Below are 23,615 nucleotides of genomic sequence, written 5' to 3'. Positions count from 1 at the left end.
ACAGTGGCTCAGTGGTTAGAGCAGTGGGACACCAACACAGAGGTTTGCGGACCAAGTTCTGCCGTTGTGTCTTTAGTATCTTATCTCAGTGAGTAACACACTGCAAAACCCTCTGAGTATCTTGAAAGCCTCATAAATAAATCCAGTGATTTTATTTATTACTACAAATATTTAGTCTTTTCTTCTGTACCTGCCTCATGGTGCACACAACAAATAGTAAATAAACACATTTTCACCATTTACTGTAAGCAGTCTAAGAAGTCTATATAATGAATGCAACAATTTCCTCCAAACCCACCAGAGCAGAGACAGAGGAAGAGGAGTGAAGAGCAGTGCATCACCTGGAGTTTAAATGAAGCGTCTCACACCATTGACTTAAACATTGCTCCTTTAAGTTTGCTGAGTTAGCATCTGCACTTCGTCACATTATAATTCAGCTCTAGGACGTTAGGTTTGCTTTAGTGATTCAGTTTAGTTACGGGATGGAAATAGAAATGGAAGTGCCTTATTAAAGGTGCATTCTGTAACTTTTTTTCTTTGATGAAGAGACCTAAATGTAAATACATACTTTTAAATGGAAATTGGCTTCACTGTTCATTTGTATGGCAGAATGTTAGAGTTATGTAGCATCCAACAGGGAAATATAGCACGTTTCTCATCTTTGTGTATCTATAAGTCTGCAAACTGCTTGTCTCCATCATGTTATTGCTTAGCCTGGAATGTTCCACACTATGGCATTACATGTATCAGTGTTGCTTATTTGATTATGGGTGTTTTTGTTACTCAACATTCCAGATAAAGCAATAACATATTCTTGGGTGACAACATAGACTGTATATATAAATGGACAAAGCTAACCTGCTGGTCACCGTGTTTCAAACAGGAAGTGAGCATCCGGCTCCATCGCCCTTCTCCGTAACTGCTGCTGTCAATCTCGTCATTTTGCTCTTAAAATGTTCGTATTAATCCGCACTACATGATCCTGTTTTTATTTGGCTATTTTGTCCGTAAATCAAGATACGAACATTAATAACAGAACAATGAGGTGTTTTCTTTCCCCACTCCTGCTAAAGTTAGCAGCAGATGTGATTGACAGTGTTGCAAAAGCCCGTTCTCTGCTACTCACATAGTCCATTTCTTTATACACTCTATGGGAGATAAACAAGTTACACTACAACTACTATTACTACCACTATTGCTATTATTACTACTTCTACTGCGACCACGCCACTAATGCTGCCTCTACTACTGTGTTTGCAAGTGGCCTGTGATTTTCTGCTCCCATGTTCTAAAAAGGGTCATAGAGAAATCTTTTAGGGCAAAATCAATGATGGGACATGCACCTGGGTTTATTTTCTGACAGGGAAGACAAATGGTTCCGAAACAGAGCTGATGTGATGCATATGAAGCTAATGTTTGTTCACAACATTTAAAAAAAAACAGCACACAAAAAAATACATGTGTCATATTTTCTGTTCATTGTCAAACACGTATCAAAGTGTTAAATGCATTCACTTTCCTTATGATTTGACCAAGATATATACGATAATAATATTTTCAAGTAGAAATTTGTTATTGGTCTTGAATACCAATTATAATGTTTGAAAGGCTTCTACATCAGAAAGTGTCAATAGTTTTGATTTTAGGATCAGCGGTGCGTCATGATCAAGGTATCCAGCCTTGTGTATACAACATATTGCTTTCTTTTGGAGTGTAACTAAACTGTTACAAATGTGTTTTGTAATTATTGGCTCAAACGTCTGCACTTGATGTGAGGTTTGGTAATATTAGTGAACTGTAAAGGATGTTCAGTGAGTTTTAATGCAAAACTTGTTTTATTCTGTGAAGTACTGCAGTATTTTTTTTTAACTTTTTGTTAATGCCTACTATGTTATTTCCTGTTCATTTGATTGTCCATTGATTGTCCAACTCCTAAAAATCAAATTTCATTTACTTATTTAGTTCCAATGAGATTACTATTCATCCTATTATATCATCATCCAAAATACATCATTTTAGTTTTATCCATATTTGTTTGTTTAAATTAAACCATAACTTTATTGTACACTTACATCTGCGATTAATTGCTGTAGCTTGTTAAAGTAAAAAAAAAATGTGTCATTTCAATACACGTGTATAGACACGTATGGGAAACAATATGGGTTTCAATACCGTAGACACGTTATACAAATCATTAATATAAATAATAAATCATTTTGGGGACCTATTGTTGTCATTTGATTTCTTTTAGAAAATATTAACCATTGTTTGGTTTCGGGGTGATCTGCTCCAGGCACTTTAATGCTTTTGAGTCTTTCAAATCTCTGACTTCTATCTTTAGGTCTTCATATTCTTCTGTCATTTTTTTAAGCACAGACTCTACATTTCCTTTACAATCTTTGGGTTTATGGTATTTGTCTTTTAACTCTTCCAATTCTGTCTTTTTTGTGACCTGTTTGTGTTCCCATCTGTATTTCTGATTGAAATGGATAGTCCAGAGACATTTCCCAGGACACACAGTGTATCTTCTATTTTGAGCCATGGTCTCACATTTGTATTTAACTGGATCATCTACAATGGGACACTGAAAATGACAGATATGACATTTACGGCAGTTGGCGAAAAAGCAACCACACCCAGAAACACTGACCTGACAAAGCTCTATGACGGTGTCTTCAAATTCAAATTTATTTTATTTTTTTCCATCTCTACCTCAAGTATCTTTATTTCTTTCTTTCTGTTTTTAGTACTTCTTTGGTGAATTTCAAACTTTTGGGCTAAGTTTTCTCTACATCAGTAAACAATCTTTCCATGTTTGTATTTCTCACAATCCAGAAAATGTCATCAATATCTTCTGCAGAAGACTGGTTTGGGGCAAACAGAGCAGAGGTGTTGAATTTGAAGTGGACTGGCAGAACCTCTTCTGTTTTAGGGCATGGAACTCCATCTGCTGTGATGGCCTGGAGAACTGGAGGCTTCTTAGCATCGGCAAACGTCACCAGAATCACAATGTCCTTAGTCAAATTTTTTTCCCACAAAAAGAGATTGTAGAGTTTAATACATAGTGTTGGGTTGGACTGAGTCGAGAGGAAGGAGACCGAACCACAAAACAGACTTGAACATGATTAATCCTTAAATTATTGAGGAGGTTAAAGATCTGATCTGTGATCTCTCTCTCCCTCACTGCTTCTCAACCCTGGAGTATCGATAATGGTGAGCGAGGAGCCGACCTGAAAGTTTATTTGGTACATCACTGTCTCAGAGGTCTCATCGTTCTCGTTTAGTTTAAACTGAAATGTGTCGGTACATTTGACTCCCAGGATGTAGTTGATCATAGCATTGATGAGGGTGGTCTTCCCAGTCCCAGCAGATCCAAAAAACAACATTATTTAAACTTCTTCATAACTTGGTCTACAAAGCTCTTGTGTAAAAAGCCTCTTAGTGGAGTGAATGTTTTGGTGGTGATGGTTACAGTGGAGCTTTCTAAGCTGGTTCTATCTTCTCCACAGTCGCAGAGGACCCTGAGGGTGTACTCTGTCCCAGGCTGAAGTCCAGATATCACCTTCTTCTCAGAATCAGAGAGTTCTCTCTTCCACTGAGCCCCGTCTCCTGTCTGAGTGTACTCTACAAAGTATCTGAAGATCTGGGCATCTGGTCTCGCATCACCAGGTTTTTTCCAGTTAATGTGAATCTCTGAGGAGGTTGAGGTGGCAGTGGGGTCTTCAGGTGGGCTGCATGGTAAAGTTTTTATGGAGGTGTCAGGAGTAGAAGGGCCCACACCTGCCTCAGTAACGGCTCTCACTCTGAAGCTGTACTCTGTGTTTGGGATCAGGTTGATCACTGTGGCTTCTCCAGCTTCAGCTGGGAGCTGCTGGTTCGTCTCCTCCTGTCCTTTCTCACAGAACTCCACTCTATATTCACAGATGTTCTCTGCTCCCACTGAGGGAGCACTGAACTGCAGGGTCACGCTGTTCGCTGTGGCTCTGACCAGAGTCACGGAGCTTGGTTTAGAAGGGAGCTCGAAGTTCTCACAAGTGAGAAACCCGTCTTCATAAAGACGAATGGTTACATCTTTGTGGTTCTCATCAGCCAAGCTCACTGCCAGGAACCGAAGGTGCTGTCTGTCCTGGTCTTTGTTGGTTTCTGCAAAGTCACCAAAAACCTTTGCTTTGAGTCTCATTTGGTTGATCACTTCTTTAGCCCTGTACCAGGGATTTGGCTCTGTTTCAGATTTGTTGGTTTGAATTCCTTCTAGGTGGTTCTCCAGTTCTTTAAGGTATGGTTCAGCACTTTCCAGAGATGTGAAAACAAACACCAGTGCTTTCTGGGAGCCACGAACTTTCTCATTAAGGTCATTTTCAGAGGAGATAATTTCTGTGTTTTTCATCATATTTGTGAGGGTGTTTATGGTGCTGGCTTCTTGAATGACCCCAGCCATCCACAGGTTCAAACGGTGAGAGCTGAATGGACTCTCCTCTGTCTTATTCAGGACAGCTGCTAATACGGCCTCCTCCTCCCCTCCTCCACGGATCAAAGGAAGCTTCTCAGCCAATGTTCCCTGAAGTCCCAGCCTGAACTCAGAGTACAAACTGTTAAAGGTTTTGACTTTTTTGGAAATATGTGAGAAGATTTGGCCTGTGGGACTCTTCAGGACATCATTACACATCATGTCTAGTTCACTGAAGTTCTCCAGGATGCTCTCTGCCTTAGAGATTAACCTCAAACTGATCTGACGCACCAGTTTAGATGCTCTGGACTCTAAGATACTGAGCGGCAGCAGGTGCACCATCACAGGGACTGCATTCTCTCCCTTGGAACCCAGAAGTTTGGGCAGGTCTTGATAAAGTTTGACAGATTCTTCAAAAGTTGTTGGACTTTTGTCTAAAGAGAAATCTCCGTGAAAAGTGCATGAGAACTTGCTCACCTTTTCTCTGTCACGGGCCTCCATTTTTAGAGCCCCTACTTCATCAATGGAAATCATTGGGATTTTTTTAATCATTGCCTTCAGATTTCCCTGAATGCCTTGGACCTCTTCATCTTCAGATATTTCTTGGTCAAACACAAAAAAGGCCTGGGCACCGTAGAGGATGGCTGTCACTACATGAGTCGCTAGACCTTTGTCAATCACTTCATGATGCTTTATGTTGTCTCTGCCAAGCTGGTTCATGGTCAGTTCTTTAAACACTGTGGTAGTTTTGTACTGCAGAGTGAGTCGAGCTTGTTTTCTGGAGCTTTTATTGTCGTTTAGATATTTTGCTGATCCTTGAACATTCACAAGTCCACTCAGAAAACTGGCTTTCAGAGCAGCGTCCATTCCCAGTGAAGATGCCTTCCCAGAGGCGGAGTCAGACGTCACGATCTGAAACTGTGTGTTGGGTTTGGGGGTCACTCTCATATCACTGTCCAGCTTCTCTCTGTCCCAGAACGTCAAGCCTGGAAAAAAAGAGGTATTTGGATTGTAATAAATAAAGTGACCCAATGAAATAGGGACATGTTGACGTGCAAGTGTTGTATGAGCTGTTGAAAGTGTAACTTGATCTTTCATGAGTACAGCCTTACACAACAAATTAGATGGGGACAGACATTACAGAGCACAGTTAGAAGAACTGAAGAAAAGTGTCTGCTTTAAGGAAACCCTGAGCGATTGTAAAAAAATAAAAAAATAAAAAAAGACATATGTCTTTTGCCTGGGCACATTAAAGTGAAAATATCAGAGAGCTCTCCTGGATTGCAGAAACAAGAAACTAAAGTCTCTTTCACATCAAGAAGATAATCTCCCATCTGGTCTGGTCAGACAGGTTTTGGCTGTAGATATCATAGACACTGCATTCTCTTTTTAAGTCTGTGGAGCGAGATCTGACAGAACAGACGGCATGCTATGATCGAACATTCCACCTTAAGAATCATTGTCCACTATTGGTCATATTTATCTCTCTCAATTTCCATTTCAATTGTATTTGTCCTTTTCAGAAACAAAATTAAAAAATCTCTTATTATTGATTTCAGGAACATAAACAATTTAACACAAAAAATCAAATCATCATCAAAAGTCTGAACTCTGCTTTGACTGACAGAGGATTGGCTGTAGACTTCTTGATTCAAAAACCCTAATCATATCATTGATCAGGGTTTCAGACAAACAAGTCTATACATTTATTTAGGTAATAAATATGACATAAATATTGACTTTAAAATCAGTGTGTGAGAGGTCTGTACTTTTAAGGATCTTTACAGTTCACTAATAGTAAGTAATACTATTTATAGTTCACTGTAGTTGTTAATCCTCTAAATTTCAATTTCAATAGTTGACGTTTGACCAATTTTGCAATCTAGTTTTATTTTCTTTTTGACTTGCTCAACAGTAGCCTCATTTAAATAACTAAACACAGTGTGGAGGATCTGCAGGTTTGATGCTGCTCTTTAAAGGTAAATACACTATCTCATTCACATATAGATGAAAAAAGTCAAACATACGAACTGCAGTGCGTTTAGGTCTGTGTACCAGAGCGTGACCTGAGCACATCAGCCTCAGCATCTCACACTGGATTTAGCAGTCTGTACAGAAATGATGGGAGACATGAGAGCGAGTAAATTAATGCATTTTGTTTTAACTGTCAATTAAAACAATCATTTAAGGGTGCCCTCACACTAGCCTAATCAAACCGAGCACAGATAGCCCCGGATAGCCCAGGCATGGTGTGGTCGGGACTTTGGCCCGGTTGGAGGAGGTGGGCCTTTTCCTCAGATCTTAGATTTAAAGCACCTTTATCTTTTAATAGAGTTGGTTTGTATTTTTTATGTTGAAAATCAAAATTTTATAGTAGCATATACAGACAGGGAAAGAAAAAGCATGAAGACAGGTGAGGTGATGTTGGGAGGCGAGCCCTGACTCTGTGACAGGGGTGGGGAGGTCGGATTGGTGAGCTTTTAGTCTATAGTTCTCTCAGGTGTGTGCAGTTGTGTTGGAGCATAGACCCTTCCAGGAGTGAAATGTTTAGAATTTTTGCGCACACAGCCTGGTACTGATATCAACATTCTGTCCCATTCATTTGAATATGACAACAAAGTAATAACACGCATTGTGACATTAGACAGTGCAGACAAATGATTCTTGTTTATATATTTTTTTATATATGCCAGCAATTAACAGTTAATATGAACAGTGAATACCTAATTTCCAGCCCGAGTTTATAAAGGTCACTAATGTATGCAGGATTTGTGGCTGTTCATTAAATAATACAAATGTTTTACTGTTGTGGCATTTATCTTTGGTGCAAATATGTCCAGCATAACATAAGATTTAAGAATGTTTATTATGTGGTTATTAGCATATATGTTCATTTTGGTGCTAATCGCTAACTTTAATAATCTACCGTGCTACACATAATAATGTTCTCTAACGAGGCTCTGATGTTACTTACGTATAGTTGAGTGGTTGTAAGTCACCGAAACAGCCCTGGTTTTTCATAGTTTGTGATGTTTGGGGGCTAACAGTAATTGGAAGGGTCTATAGATGAATATCTATTATTTTGTATATTGTGACCCTCTTCCCAACCCCTCTCTTTCAAACTGACCTGGGATTAGTTTGTCAGATCTGCAGTCGTACAGCATGCCCAGGTGGAAACTTTGACCCAGAGCCGCCATCTCCAAAGGTTTATTATACTCTGGTTCCATCTGAGCACAAGAAAAAGCTGACACAATATTGACACATGAAGGGCTGCCTGTGTTGGGCCTTATATTAGGCCTGTCATGTTAACAAGCTTTAAAACGCGATATATTGCTGAGGAAAATATACATAATAAGCGATAATGCTGAAATTGATTATACCAAGAACTGATTCCAAATATAGAATATTAAAAAACTTAAGCAGCAATAGATATGAAACATTTTAGTTTGTATCTATGATGAATCGTAGAAGTACCCATTCAATCCTCGACAACTCAGATCTTAATGTAGTACAGAAAAAATTAAAAAAAATAAAATACCCAAAGAACTAGTAAAAAGAAAAAATACCCAGGATAAATATTGAAGCCCAAAAATCTCTTCTTCATTAAACGGTAAGTCGATGTAGTATTTTTTGTGACAGGCCGACTTTTATTTACATTAAAACAATTAGTTGGCTCATATAACTTTACAAACTGCATTAGGGCTTTTGTGATTTGTAAATGATTAACCACTGTACTGAATTAAAAATTATCACAGACCGAAAAACTACCATAAAATTTCATGAGGAATAACTTTGAACTGAACTCGTTTTTAAGGGTTTAAAAACATGCACAGCACATTTAATACACCTTGTAATGTAACGCAACTTGAATAAAAGTGTGTACTCACGGCTGAGAGGACGAGACCATCTGATGCAGGCTGGAGTTATAAGCAACTTTTATTTCCTTGAAGAGAAACGCCCTTTAAATTAGAGCATATAAACTGATAAGACAACATTATCAGACCAGAGCAATCGGAACTGTCACTTATGAAAACCAAAAAAAAAGTCAGGATGAGCAATATTGAGCACAGGAAATGTAAATTGTACAGGATGCGATATTTGTTCTATCCAAAATGTCTTAAAAACATGTCTTTTAAGTCTTACTTGAGGTTTACGTACCAGACAAATGTGAAATGACACAAGTAAACACAAGTCTGCATAAACAAGTTGTAAAGTATTACTACGTTGAAAAGTTGAAGGATCAACAGACGGGTAACCTAAAATAACAGAAAGACCATGTGAATGTGGGGAGGGGTCTGGGATATTGTTCTCCTGACAAATAAGGAAATTGCTGAGATATGTCAAGCTGTTAATAAAAAGGCTGGTTTGAGGAGGAGACGGTGAAGAAGGCAGTAGAAGACCTCGTGGAAGAAGCCTGCGTAGCCTCTCTGTGCTCCTTCCCTCTGATCCCCTCTGATGAGAGTAAATCAAAGTCTAATACCTGTTTTGAGTCTTTTTTGGTAAACCAACGCGTCGAGAACTGAATTTTCTTGACAGTCTCCTATGTACTTTTATCTCTGCAGAAATACCTTTAAAGTACAACCATTCTGATTTAGTGTTGTCACAATTTTAAAATTTCAAACTCGATTTCGATACTTGATACTCAATACCGATACCAATACAACAATGATAATGTAAAAATAATAATAATAATAATTTTCTACATTAAATTGTAGTACTTTCTTTTATATTCCCATGTGGCTTTATATCTGTGTAATCCCTCAGTGGTCCAGGTAGGTTCCACAGTGGTCCATGGGTGTACACTTGTCTTCTACTTGTTCTAAACCTATTCAAAAAAAGGTTAATTTCTGTCCTGTTAATGTGACTTTTTTAGTATTGATACCTGTAAGTAGTTTCAATACTAGTTTTTGTATCGATTAGTATCAGATTTTTAATACTTTTGACAACCCTATTCTGATCCAATATACACACCTGTCTCTGTACATGCTTTTGGACAGTGGATTAAACAATAATTAACTAGCTGCATATCTGCACTTTGCCTTCGTAACAGAATGGGACTCTCTTTTATCAGATTAGTTGCATAATGTTTTTTTCTGCATTGCAAATATAGTGGTTCAATCAGAATCATAATTTTAAGTTAAATGGACAGTCTAATTGTTAAACTGCAGAATTGTATTTTCAGATTTCCAGCCTGTTTAGGCTGGAAATCTGAAAATGTATTTAAAAACTCAAATCTCATCTCAAATCTTTACAGCAGTTAATCTCAAACCTAATAAACCACAAACTGCTATCACTTTCACTATCACTTTTTTTTCCAAACAGCTCTTTAGTCACATAACCAACTCTGTGTTTCGGCCTAAAGCAAAGGAAACCTGCAACCGCTTTAAACTTTGACTATGTTCTCTTTATATTTTGTATTTACCAGAAGAGTTTATTTTTCAAGTCAATGGCTCACATGCCCAAGTCTAGTTCAAAATCATACAATTTGAGTTTCAAGTCCTTTCGTCTTTATAACAAATGAGCAAATACAGCTTGTATTTTACAGCTCTGTTCATGTCACACTAACAAACCAAACTGTCTAAATGTGTATGAGCAGAGCTCAACCAACAGAATCAGCACAGATACAGAGTAGGCACCACAAGTGAGAGCTTTGTGAAAAACATATTTTGGCATCGTAATAACAGTAAGTTAGTCATTTCAAAGGGTAAACACACTCCCACTCTCACTTTGAACCATTAAAAACATCTTGGTCATTTCTCTCTTTCTTCTCTTTCTAATTTGTTGTTAAAAGGAATTTTCACATTGGAGTGACAGTAGCTCAGTTGGTAGAATGTTCGTCCACTGATCAGAAGGCTGGCAGTTTCTCGACATAAACATCATAGACTGAGCAGTCAGATCCACTGACCCACAGGTTGGTGGTGTGATTCCCAACAATGAATGCTGCCATTGTGTCCTTGGGCAAGACACTTACCTCACCTCACCCCCAGTGTCTGTGTACACTGGTGTATGAATGTGTGTGTGTGAATGAGTGAGGGGTTCCTTGCAGTGCTTTGTGCTTTGAGTGTAGAAAAATCCTATATAAAAATGTGACCATTTACCATTGGCTTCTGTCATATAAATAAATATAAAAAGTGGCTCTTTGACACAGATTGATTTCATGAACATGAAATTCCAAAGATTCCACGGATTCCAAAGATTCAGACCCATGAAAGAGCCGAAAGTTCCATTATTAAGTCTGACTCAAGTCAAGTCCACACAACCTCTGGTTATTCGGACTCATTCCTGAGGAGGTATAGCACAGTTTAAAGCAAACTTCTTATGGAAAATTTCTTCTTATGGAGTTTTTAACCATGTTATGATTGCTTCCCTTCTCATTTACCCTCTTGAAGTTGTATTTAGTGTGATTTGTGCATGTTTGAGTAATCTTTATTCTTCTGTAGATATTGCTCTAATCAACTACTGAAATAAGTACTCTGTACTTATTTCATTTCTAATTTTATCACTGATTGTGTAGCCATTTTGGGACATATTGGTGATGTTTTTTCTTTTTTTTTTGGTGACTTGTTTCTTTTATTAAGTTGTTTTAGATCAATATTGATTCAAAATGTCCAAATTATAACATAATGATCAGAGATTAGAACTAAAAATAATAAAGCCTTTAACTGATCATGTTTACACACATTCACCATAAAATCATAAGCGTGGATAATACACACACACATGCAGACATACACACAACAGTGCTGCATGTTATAACCACTGACCCATAACTCATTCCTCTATGTTCAGACTTCCCCTATTTAAATGAAACTTCACCTACTCCCCCATCCTGAGGCCCTGCCCTGTTTTGAGCTCTGACCTAATAATACCAGTTTTACCCCAGCACACAATAAACCATGATTTAACACTCCTCAAATCCATTACATAGACTCCTCCCGTGTCAAGGTCAAGCAGCTGTGGGCTCGGTCTAATGCCTGGAGATGCATTAAAGAACTGTCACGTTGAACTATAGTGTATTGTAAATCTATGAAATGTATTTAGGACAGACGAGGTTATGGTTTAGAGGTAAAATGCCTCATGGACTTTTATCCTCCAGTTGTAGAAGCTGTTGTTGTTGATGTATACTTGATAATATTTCAACATGGAGTAATGTGCATGACATTTCATAAGGCGGAGAAAATTGTGGAATTTGGAACAATTTCATCAGAAAACTTGCAATTTGTTTTCAGATATAACATATAAAAATGTTTTTAGATTATTTTAACTGATTGTGGAAAATTTTAGACTCCAGATCAAACAAAAATGTCCGAAAATGAAATCACGTGGAAAATGTGCTGCTAGATAAAAAGGCTAGAAGAAAACCGGTACTGCACTTTTGAACAGGACGTTAGCAGACCTGTTCCTATTATTATCTTGTCTTTTAAAGTCAATATTGCATTTCACTGTAAACAAAATGTCCTTTAATGATCAATGTGTGTGATAGGTTCATGGACTGTGTGTAGAAGTGCACTGAGGGAGTGTGACCTCACCCATAGCGTTTGGCTCCAGTCAAATGAAGCTAATCGAGGCTAGAAGTTATAGGGATGAATTTGGAGCTGAGTTTCATATGTGGAATTCCGACCAGGAGTATCATAGCAACCAAAGAGCGAGGCTGTTGAAGGTAACACCCCTTCCTGCCCGCATCACTGGTTTAGCACGGAGTGGGCGCTTAGCAACGCTGTCAAACAAACCTGTTTCTAAACCTGTTGCATAGTGAAATAATGCGTCTGATTTGTATGTTATTAATGTGCATATCTTGATTTATGGACACAGTAGTGAAATAAAAACACCAGGATCATGTAGAGCAGGTTAATACAAACATTTTAAGACCAGTGTTTCAATGTAAAGTGAAATGGAGCCGATGGAACCGGAAGCACGCCCATGATCAAGTCCTATTTGGAACGCCGACTAGCACGTTAGCTTTGTCCATTTATGTATTCAGTCTATGGATAGGTTATGACTCAATACCAGGAAGCATGGTACCACTTTATAATTACTACTCCTTAATTAACCTTACTAAAGCATGAACAAAGACATAATTCATAATGAGCATGAGTTTAAGAAAAATCACACTGGAGGTGTTCGGCATGTACCTCTTTGGTGGAATATTCAGCAGTTATCAGCAAAATAGCCCAAAAAGTCAACACAGGAAATTTTTTCAGGAATCAATACAAGTGTTGATGGTCCTGTTTAAATGATTGATTTCTAACCAAAAAAGTGTGTCTAACTGAAAAACTGTTGGCTAATGCTAGCTAGCTTGTGACTGTAATATTATTTGTAATGTTATTCTTAACAGCACAAATCAGTTTTAGTTCCTACTAAGTCGTTTTTTTCTGGTCAGATTGTGTTGAAATAAAGTCTAAGTCTAGCAAAGCCTCAAACAGAGCAGTGCCTACAGTTAGCGTCACACCCCAGGGAATGTTGATGATGTCAGCTGCAAAGTATCAGTATGTCTCATTTAAAAATATCACTCAAGTAGATGTAAAAAGCAGTGCTCCAAACAAGCAGACATTCCGCTACTGAGAACATACGATATAACAGCGTCTTACCGGTCGAGTGCGATGCAGCAGAGGTGCAGGATGGAGGCGGTAGTGAGCAGCACATCCAGAGAGGTCCTGACCAAACAGAACGTCTCTCCATAGATCCAGTGCTCATGGACCAGCTCTATGGCCCCGAACGGCATCACCAGGACAGACACCAGCAGGTCAGCGAACGCCAGCGACACAATGAAGTAGTTGGTCTTGATTTTCCTACAGCAGAAGGAACACAGTCAGATTATAGGTTTGGTGATACTTTGCTCTGTTATCACACTGGAGGAGACTACATGGATGTCTATGGAGGAATATTTAGCAGTTACAATGGTGACACAATGCGCACATTAGCAAACGCTGCCAAATACGTTTTTAGATTAACAAACAAACAAACAAAAGTACAAAACGGATCTTAATGACGCATTTTCAGGAGGCTGTGATAAATATGAGAGTTCATGGTCCTGTTTAGGTGTTTGAATTTCAACAAAAAAGGTGAGGATCACTAACTGAAAAACTATTGGCTAATGCTAGTTAGTGTGTGACTGTAATATTATTTGAGAGATATATTTAAGAGCACAAATCATCTCACCTGTTGTAGTTCCAGCTAAATCAGTAATGTATAGTCAGATTGTGTCAAAACAAAGCTCTGACTAAAGTCGAATTTGACTAACTCAGACAGAGCAGTGCTTCTAGTTAGCTTTGTAGTATATGGACAGGCTTCATGTGAAAGCTCAGAACCTCCAAACTTCACTCACTGAGCTTTGATTTGGTTTCATCCTGGTTTAGACTTTGCTTGGTTCTGGTTATAATATTTTGTTTTTGATGAATACATTTTGAAGTAGACATCTAAAATTAAAAATAAGACTAAAATCAATGTGTCTTTCTTTGAGTTTAAATACAGCCCGAGGCACAGCTCACACTAGTAAATAAGCATGAACTTTCTTATAGCGTTGACACTGACAAAATCGATTTGTGTTTTTCATGGACTTTTCACTTTAATGTTTTGTATAATTTCAGCTTGACGTGCATGTATTTATTTGTGAACAAAAGCACAGTGACAGTAATTGGCTGTACTGACAATACACACAATTATGTTTCACTCAGCAGGACAATGCACATATTAGTATCAGTCAATGTCAGACGGGCTTTTACGATGGGAACATTCGCCTAATTAGCTTGACAAGGATAGTGTTATTTTTATAAAGCTAAATGTGTTGTCGTCATCGTCATAGTTACAAGCCGTGTACTCAGAGGTGGGTAGTACTCAGTTACATTTACTTGAGTACTTTTTTCAATAATTTTACTTCTCCAGCTGCATACTTTTACCCCTACTTGAGTAATATTTTTTATGGAAGTAAGTAAAAGTCAACAAAAGCCTATCCTTTGAAAATACCAGGTTTTGCACATTATTTCATGTTTTGTCCTACAGATTGCATAAATTTAATCAGATGTCCCATCTTGACAGTTACTCTTTAAGTTACTCTTACTTGAGTGCTTTCTTTCGGCCACTACTTTGTACTTCTACTTGAGTAATGTTATTTTGAAGTAACATTACTCTATAATCTTGGGCTACTCTACCCACCTCAGCTTGTACCCAATCATTTTCCATGTATTTGAGCAAGTACAGGTTAAAATACTGTAAGTTTGCTGTGTACTGCCTGTATTTAATTATAAAGTGTTTTCCTGTAAGAGTGTGGTTAGCATGCTAGTTGTTGTTAGCATTAACAAGACCGCAAAAACCCGGCTCTTTTTACGATGGTTGGAGTGCATATGGTAAGTGAGGAATAACTTTGGACTACTGCAAACTGTTTAAAGTGAACTAGTTCTGGCAGTAAAAGTCAAATACAGCGTTTTTAATATATACCAGTTTGCTTTAGATTTGTACCGAGATGCTTATAAAAACCCACGGCTGCAGAAATGGACCGGCGTGCCCACGAAAATGATTAAAGCTGTCGTGGAGGAGGTTGTTTTGGGATGAGGGCCAGACCAAGCAGAAGGTGGACCAATAGTGAGACACAGGTCCAAACGCCATTCCCCTTCACATATTGGACCATTTTTCACTGAGCAGACAGACAAAACAGCAGAGGACAGGAGGCATTTGTCATCCGCAGCTAAGACCAAAAATCATGAAATGTCAACAGAAACACAGAGGTTTACGAGGAACAACTTTATGAACCACTGCGAGTGTATTTTTAAAAAGTATCGGGAAAAACATCACTGCACCAACACTGTCACTGCTCTTTCACCGGAGGATTATTGATACTGACCAGTGCAGACTGGGAGTGTTCACCAAGAGTGGCACGGAACCAGGACTAAAGGAGGACTGAACCAGGACTAAAGGAGGACTAATGCAGGACTAAACCAGGACTAAAGCAGGACGAAAGCAGGACTAAACCAGGACAAAAACACGACTAAAGCAGGACTAAAGCAGGACTAAACCAACACTAAAGCAGGACTAAACCAATTCTAAAGCAGGACTAAAGCAGGACCAAAGCAGGACTAAACCAGAACAAAAGTAGGACTAAAGCAGGACAAAAGTAGTATGAAACCAGGACTAAACCAGGACTAAAGCAGGACTAAACCTGGACAAAAGCAGGACTAAAGCGGGACTAAACCAGAGCTAAAGCAGGACTAAAGCAGGACTAAACCAGGACTAAAGCAGGACTAAACCTAACTCCAGATTGATATGTGTATCACTCTGAATAAACTAACCAGTCTGGGGTGGCTTTCGCAGAAAGTGGTCGGGACATTCAAACAAATTGGTTTGATCCAAATGAAAGAAAAGCATGCACATTTCTCTCAACAAAATTGCAAAAAGCTCTTTCCTCTGCACATTTTTCACAAACAAAATAATCTGTATTTCTGATCAACCGGCTGAAGTACATCTGTCATTGTCGCCAAGTGTGTTTTGGTTTGTCTTCTGCGATTGGTCTGAACAGCAATGTTCCGTGGCCAATCACAACAGCGGGAGCCTGACCAGACGGGTTCATGTGAGTTTGTGAACTCACAAATATCACAAGAATTCTGCTTGCTGTTAGACTAAAACAAGACTAAACCAGGACTAAAGTAGGACTAAACCAGGTCTAAACAAGGTTTAAAGTTTCTAAACCAGGACTAAACCAGGACTCCTCAAAGTATGAATTAATATATGGTAAATGCTCACAATTTTATATATAGCGTTTTTCCACCTTCAAGGAACCACACACACATTCACACACACATTCATACACCAGTGCACACGGACACTGTACTACTGTCTGTATTTTGTCTTGGAAATAACACAACAAAAATATAGTTAGTGCTGCAATATTAATGAGTCTTATTATTATGGTCTGTTTGGGCTGGAAACTGGAGCTGCAATGAATCAATGCACCATAATACATCTTATAGAAAGTTGTTTTGGGTTCAGCTCCTGGACCAGAGGAGGCTGTTGAAATAAGCCTTTAGGAAAATGTATCGCCATCAATACGACCAAAATAAGTTATTACAAAGGCGGAGAAGAAAGTATTTAACCACAAGCTCACATCACTGCGCCGGGGTTAGAACAGAGACAAAATGAACTGCTGTTGTCATGAGGAAATACAGTGAAGGCTCTTTTCTAATGTTTGTTTGTTACATTAAAGGCCATGTAGTCTATTTTTCCACGTTTTTGAGCAAAATGTGCCTTGCCCCAGTACAGATATATTGAATAAGCAGCTCTTGAGGTCAAAACAAGTCTTCTGTGTTTTGTCTGCATCAAATTATCAAGCATTTTATTCAATATTCAGGAAGTGCAGTTAGCATGCTAGTTGTTGTTAGCTTTACCATGATTGCAAAACCCTGCTCTAGTCTCCGGAAATTGTGAAAGTGTTTATAAACTCATCACAGTGACTAATTAGAACGCTCAGAGGGCATAAGGTGAGGAATAACTTTGAATCTCTGCAAAATACTTAAAATGAACTAGCCACATTTTTGTAGCCACAGCCATGGCTACAGCAGCCATGAGGCATTAAGTGGCTGCAGTCCTGCTCCATCCATCTTGACCTCGAGGTGATCAGAAGGAGACTAGATTTGACACAGATAACAATAAAATGAAGAAAACATGAGGGGGTGTACAGTAGGTTTCACATCTGCCATCTACTGGTGAAAAAAAAAAAAAAAAAAAATAATAATAATAATAATAAAAAAAAATAAAAAAAAAATAATAATAATAATAATAATAATAATTAGTAGCTTTAAAAAATGTTAAATAATAAATAAATTGTCCAAATCAGACTTTTTTTGCCCACTTTATTTTTGCCCACTGCCTCTGTCTCTTTGTAAAATAAAAACTGTTCCTCTGTATCTCTCCCTCCAGCTGTCAGCCCCTCCTCTGTTCCCCCCAGAAAACCACAGCCTCAATAAAGAAGACAAATTTTACTATAAAAGTTACCATTTATTTCTACAGTCACCATTTTTACTCCAACAAAATCCTCCACGGACAAAGATAAAAACTATAAATATATAAGACGCATGGTAAACGTTAAAAGACATGCCTATATTTTTTTGGAGCTAAAATAAATAGAGTTTTAAACAGTTGTATATGAATTAGGGTAGAAATGAATCGATACTAAAACTAATCGATAGTAAAATTTGTATCGAAACTGGATCCATACTAGAAAAGTCACATTTACAGAACAGAAATTAACCTTTAGAACCACATAGATTAGTATACGCCCATGGATCACTATGGAACCTACCTGGACCACTGAGGGATTACACAGATATAAGGCCACACGGGAATATAAAACAAAGTACTACAATTTAATGTGGAAAATGGCATTCTATTGTCTAAATAACGTGTTTTTTTATTATCGTCGTGGCATCTGAATCGAGTCTCTTCCTTTAAAATGTAGTATCGTGACAACACTAATACGAACGTAGGCAGATGCTTGGACGACTTTGGCTGCGTGAAAGACAATGCTCCAGCTGTGAGTGCGGATTTCCATTATAAAAAACTCAAAACACTGGAAGCGATGAAAGCTAACAACATAATGAGGGAGTTATGCAAAAGTGCCAGATGGTATAGTGCAACAACAGTTTGTCATTTAAACACAATGGATATTACTCGAGTTAGGTTTTGGAGTGGTATCCAAAAGAAGGAGAGTGAATATATGCTACAGAAGGAGGGATACGTTTATAATCTGACTTCCTGGTTGGACACAGGCAGCAGATAAGACGTACAGTATGCAGAGGTGATTTCAGAGCTGTTACCTAGCAACCACAAAGTACACAAGGGCCAAAACTTCTGTTCTGTTCTTTGTGCATAAATTGTCCCTGCGTTTTGGATGGAGTTTTATGGACTGAGAAGAAATGTGGAACATTCCTTTTTACTCAGAGATACTTTCTCTAACTTTTGTCCAACTTTTCTTCAACTTTTCATCGCAAAATATCTCTTGACTATCACTTGGCATTGTGTTCCGCGTCCTGATTGGCTGAGGGACTGTAGACCATTGTCCATCAGCCTCCTCCGTGCCGTGTCTCCTGTACAGTGCAGAATGTGTTCAGTCAAACTTACATAAATGTTGTTGCGCAGTGTGACTCTGAAGTGCTGTACGTTTGCAAGTTTTCTCCCCGACAAAACCCACAATGTCGATGAAACGTTCTGCACCGGCAAATTTCAAAAACGCTTTGGACTTTTCTGTGCACGGAGAGGCGCCTCTGTGGATACAGCTGGAGCAGAACGACGTAACACATTTAAAGCGATCATCGAGGAAGAGGGATATAATATACAAGGTTTGAACTTTGAGAGTGTTTAAACAATTTTATTTATGGAAAAAATTTGCTAATGTTTTATTACTATTGAGCAGGTAAAATGAATGAATGAGTTTTGACATTCAGTTTTCAGGGTCTCCATTCTCTTTTATTTATTTTTTTTTCTTTTTCCTTCCTTCCCTTTTTTCCTTCTTCCCTTTCTTTCCTCTTCCTCTTCATCTCTTCTTTTTCTTCCCTTTTTCCACCCTTTCTCTTTCTTTTCCCTTTTCCTTTTCTCTTTTCCCTTCTTCCTTTTTTTTTTCTTTGACTGAATAATTGGATACCCTTCCCCACATCATTTCTGCCCCATACTCAAGCTAATACTATTTGTGTGCATGTGTGTGTGGGGCAAGTCATGTCTAGAGTGGATTAAAAAAATGGCCTTTTGTGAGTATTTCTACTTGAGACAGAGTTGCTGTCCCGCGGAAACCATCTCAAAACTTTCTTTCCTATTCCCAATCTGTTTTATATCTGTGTAATCCCTCAGTCGTCCCGGTAGGTTCCATAGTGGTCCATGTGAGTGTACTAGCTTATGTGTCTTATACTTGTTCTGATACGGCTCAAGATCATTCTAAAGCTTTCAGGAAAGGTTCATTTCTGTCCGGTGCATGTGAATTTTTTAGTACAGATACCTGCTCAAATTTGCATGTACAAGTAGTTTCGATACCAGTTTTAGTTTGCTTTTGACAGCCCTACAAAGTAATGGTTATAACAACATGAGTACCTGTCACATGGACTTTAAAAGGCACACTTAAGTGGATCCATTGTTCCCATGCAAACAGCCATTCTTTTGCCCATCATGTTGAGAGCCATGTCCTCAGGTCTGGAGCAGTGTGAGCCCATCACTCAGCCCGTATCTGGTTTAAGGGAAAACTCTCTCTTGTTTCTATAAATAGAGCCATTTTAAAACAGGGCTGTGGGCTGTTCCATAGGTCTGTCACTGCGCAAACACAACCTGAGTAAACATTTAGGCACCGTTCCATCAACTTCACTGTGAACTTTTAGTTGCGTTTTCTATACAGTACCGTTAGCCTTGAGTCGAGTTTAGTTTGTTCCTGGTAAACTGTTGCTATTTCTTGCCAAGTCATGTTTAAAGGGGACATATTATGCTATTTTCTTTCTATGTTACAATGTTTTCCTCATTACAAACATACCTGGAGTTGCGTTTTGTTTCATTCTTACACGTTTATCACACAGATCCTGCATATATCCTGCAGTTTCTTCCCCTCTGCTGTTTGTCTCATGAACACTTTATAATATCTGCACTAACTGGACACTTTATAATAACGGTCACTTTAATAAGCCACTTTGCACTGTTGTTCTGATGCTGCTGTTGTATATATTTTCTCCCTTTAAGTATTTCACTTGATTTTTTTTTAAGCATATCTTTTTAACTTTGTGCATGCCCTTATTTGTATTTGTATTTATTCAGTGTGTTTATGTTGCACTTTTTCACCGAAGCAAGTTCCTAGTTTGTGAACTGTGTTCACAGACTATGGCAATAAAAGTCTTCTGATTCTGATTCTGATATTTAGGCTGAGTTCTTCTCTCAAACCGAAAACACTCTGTTCCACCTTGTGATGTCATCATGTGGTAATACAGGAAGTGCTAACCTGTGTTTTTAAACTCCACACACCTTCAATAGAATCATTTGAATGATTTCAGCCAATCTTCACTGAACAAAACATAAAAAAGGTCGCTGTTAACTTAAAAACCACCACTTCATGACATCACAAGGTGGAACAGAGCATTTTGCACTTTGGAGATGTGGACAGACTAATAGTAAAGGGCTACTCAGGCATGTGTGAATGAAACAAAACACAACTCCAGCTATGTTTTTGAGGAGGTAACAGCATTATAACATGGTTTAAAGAGTTTTGTGTATTATAGGACCTTTAAAGGAACATATTATGCAAATTAAAACGATAGAATAGTTTCCCGTCACTGTTAGCTTACTCAAAGTTGTATTTTCATTGATTCTTGAATGTTTGAGTAGCCCTGTATTGTCCTGCGCTGCTGAGTTCACCTACCCCCTATCCCCGCCCACTGCGATCATACATAGGATTTTAAATGGTCATGTAGCCACTTTTTCAAATAATTAAAAAAAATGTTTAACCACAATTTTGTACACACACATCTATTCCCACTGATTTTAGTTCGTCAAGTGCATATATAGTGATACATAAAAAATATTTCCAGCTAGTCCTATATAAATCCCATACATCATAATTCCATAGTACTTTATAAGTCATTCTCTTGACGCTGGTGTGGCCCTGGGTTTGTGGAGGTGACGTAGCCTGTAGCTTTTCCACTGCAGCTGCTCTTAATGGGACACAGAACAGAGCTGTCAGTGTAATTATCAGAGTGTGAGCTTAAGTCCTGTTTAAGACTCATGTTATTATAAAGAGCTGAGGAGTGGACTGTGTCAAATACATACGACCCAACGAATGTGGTACTATTTACTACTTTCTGCTAGAGCTGCAAGACTATTTTCTAATCTATGTTGTATAGAATGTTGTTTCCTCATCACAAACATATCTGGAATTGTGTTTTGTTGTTTTTTTTTTTCATTCACACATTTTTAACACACAAACTCTGCATATTTAGGCTGAGTTCTTCTCTCAAACAGAAAACACTCTGTTCCAATCATGTGGTGATACAGGAAGTGCTCCACTGTGTTTTTAAACTCTACACACCTTCACTGGAATTATTTAGATGATTTCAGCCCTAGAGTTGCCAATCTCTACTGAACTACAGGTAAAAGGTAGCTGTAAACCTAACACTTCATGACATCACAAGGTGGAACAGAGTATTTTGAGCTTTGGAGATGTACACAGACTAATAATGCAGGATTAGTCAAACATGTGTGAATGAAACAAAATACAACTCCAGGTATGTTTTTGAGGAGGTAACAACATCATAACATGGCTTAAATCTCACAAGAATCCACTTAGTATAAAATAAGACCTTTAAGTACAATAATTTGCTGGACAGACAATAAAATATCATCTTATTCTGTGAACTGCTAACCCTGTAGTTTAGTTATTTCAGTGTCTTTGTGTATTCACCTATTATTAAAATATAAATCGCAAAAAATCATAATTCAATCTTTTTCACTAATTGTTCAGCCATATATTTCTACTACTATTCCTACTATTGTGTTGTCTTTTATGGTGTTGTGTTCATGTTATGTTTTATGTAAAAGCCCAAAGTGGGACAAACATCCAAAATCAGCCTTTGCAAAAATGTTGTCGCGTGTGACGTGAGTTGAAACATATTTGTCCCTATGAAATAAATAGCTAAACACATTTAAAGCTGTACTATGTAACTTTTCTGATGTAGCGGACATGCTCGTCTCCATGAAGATGTTATCGCTTTGCCTGGAATGTTCCACAGTATGACATTAAACTAAAGACACCATGCATTATAAAGTGAAAAATGTGCCTGCAGTTATGAGCAAAATCTTTACATCTACATTTCCTCTCATTTATTTTAACTTTATCTGAGCCGTTTTTGTGTTTTTGTTGTTGTGTCTGGAGGGGAAAAGCAAGTTTCATCTTTGCATTATAAAATTAATGACATTTATATCTATAATTTATGATCTGTTGAGGATGGAAACCGGAGTTCACTGCAATGAATCTTTTGCAATATGCTGTTTTAGTTTTGCTTTTTGGACTTGGACTGAAGATGCTACAGAGAGATGTTTTTATTATACTGTGTAATGCTTATAGAGATGCACAGTATGGCTAAAACATATGGGATGCAGCACATTTGGCAGGACACACACATCTATAAACATGTTTCAATCATTTTAATGTGCTCAGATTTGTCCAGCTTTGATACAGCCTCCGTGAGAAGTGCCATATAAGCAGGCAAAGAGCACACTCCCATTGGGTTCTATTGGGTTTGAATGGTTATTGCATTATAAAAAGAAACGGCCTTATCAGAAGACAGGATGAAACTGAAAATAAAAGAGAGAGGGAAAGTCTGTCCCATATAAACCTGCAACTATAACGTTTATTTTTTGCTGGTGTTGCTTTACCTGGAAGTGTTGGAAGAAGTGCTACATTTTGTACAAATACCAAACAACAACAAAAAAAAAGGTACAAATAAAAAATAAAGGTAGATGAAGGAGTAGGAATAGGAGTAAAATAATTAAAATACTCGTTTAAAAATGTACTTTAAGAGTAAAAAGTAAAAGTATTTCACTCAGACTTTAAGCTCTAATAAAGCTTCAGATGTGGTGATGTTGATTTGTGCTGAATTTGGTTCAACAGAAACAAATTAATCAATTGTTTTTTTCTATTTTTTTCTTTGTTTGCTTAAATTAAACATCTGTGTTAAAAATAAACCCTCACAGCAGGTATCAAACAATAATAAAAAAATCCTTTTACTTTTCAGTAGAGTTGAAAGAACAGATACCTTGAAGTAAAAGTAAAAAGTATCAATTTTCAAATGTACAGTACAGTATAATGTAGAGATACCTACAATTTGTACTTAAATACGATACTTTACTACTTTTCCTTTGTTATGCTCCACCATTGAACTTCATGGACACCCTGCAGGCCATGTTACAAGTCAGATCTGTGGAGAGGCTACTGGTCACAATAAAGAAGTCATGTTTCTTTTCATTAGTTTGCAATAAGAAACATGTTGGATACGTTTAATGCCACACAGTGGGATATTCCAGCAATTCCAGCATCTACAACATCAACTACAATTTAGATAGTGAAGCTTTAAACTTTAAATTAATAATATGCAGCTAAACTATGGACTATACATTTTTTCAGTTGTTTTTACTGTATTTGAAAACTCTGAAACTTCTA

General features: G+C 37.8%; 1 protein-coding gene across 1 annotated transcript in view; it reads right to left on the bottom strand.

Annotated features, from left to right (window-relative positions):
* The window catches only part of htr4 (5-hydroxytryptamine receptor 4), a 224,308-nt gene that overhangs the window by 78,260 nt on the left and 122,433 nt on the right, over window positions 1-23,615 (bottom strand). Inside the window, exon 4 of the mRNA XM_033973967.2 lies at window positions 13,036-13,236. Within this exon, the coding sequence (XP_033829858.2) occupies window positions 13,036-13,236 (201 nt within the window). The remainder of the gene's footprint in view (window positions 1-13,035; window positions 13,237-23,615) is intronic.

Source organism: Periophthalmus magnuspinnatus, chromosome 10 (assembly GCF_009829125.3).
Source record: "Periophthalmus magnuspinnatus isolate fPerMag1 chromosome 10, fPerMag1.2.pri, whole genome shotgun sequence".
Lineage (NCBI taxonomy): Eukaryota > Metazoa > Chordata > Actinopteri > Gobiiformes > Gobiidae > Periophthalmus > Periophthalmus magnuspinnatus.
This window is presented reverse-complemented; position numbering and strand designations above follow the sequence as displayed.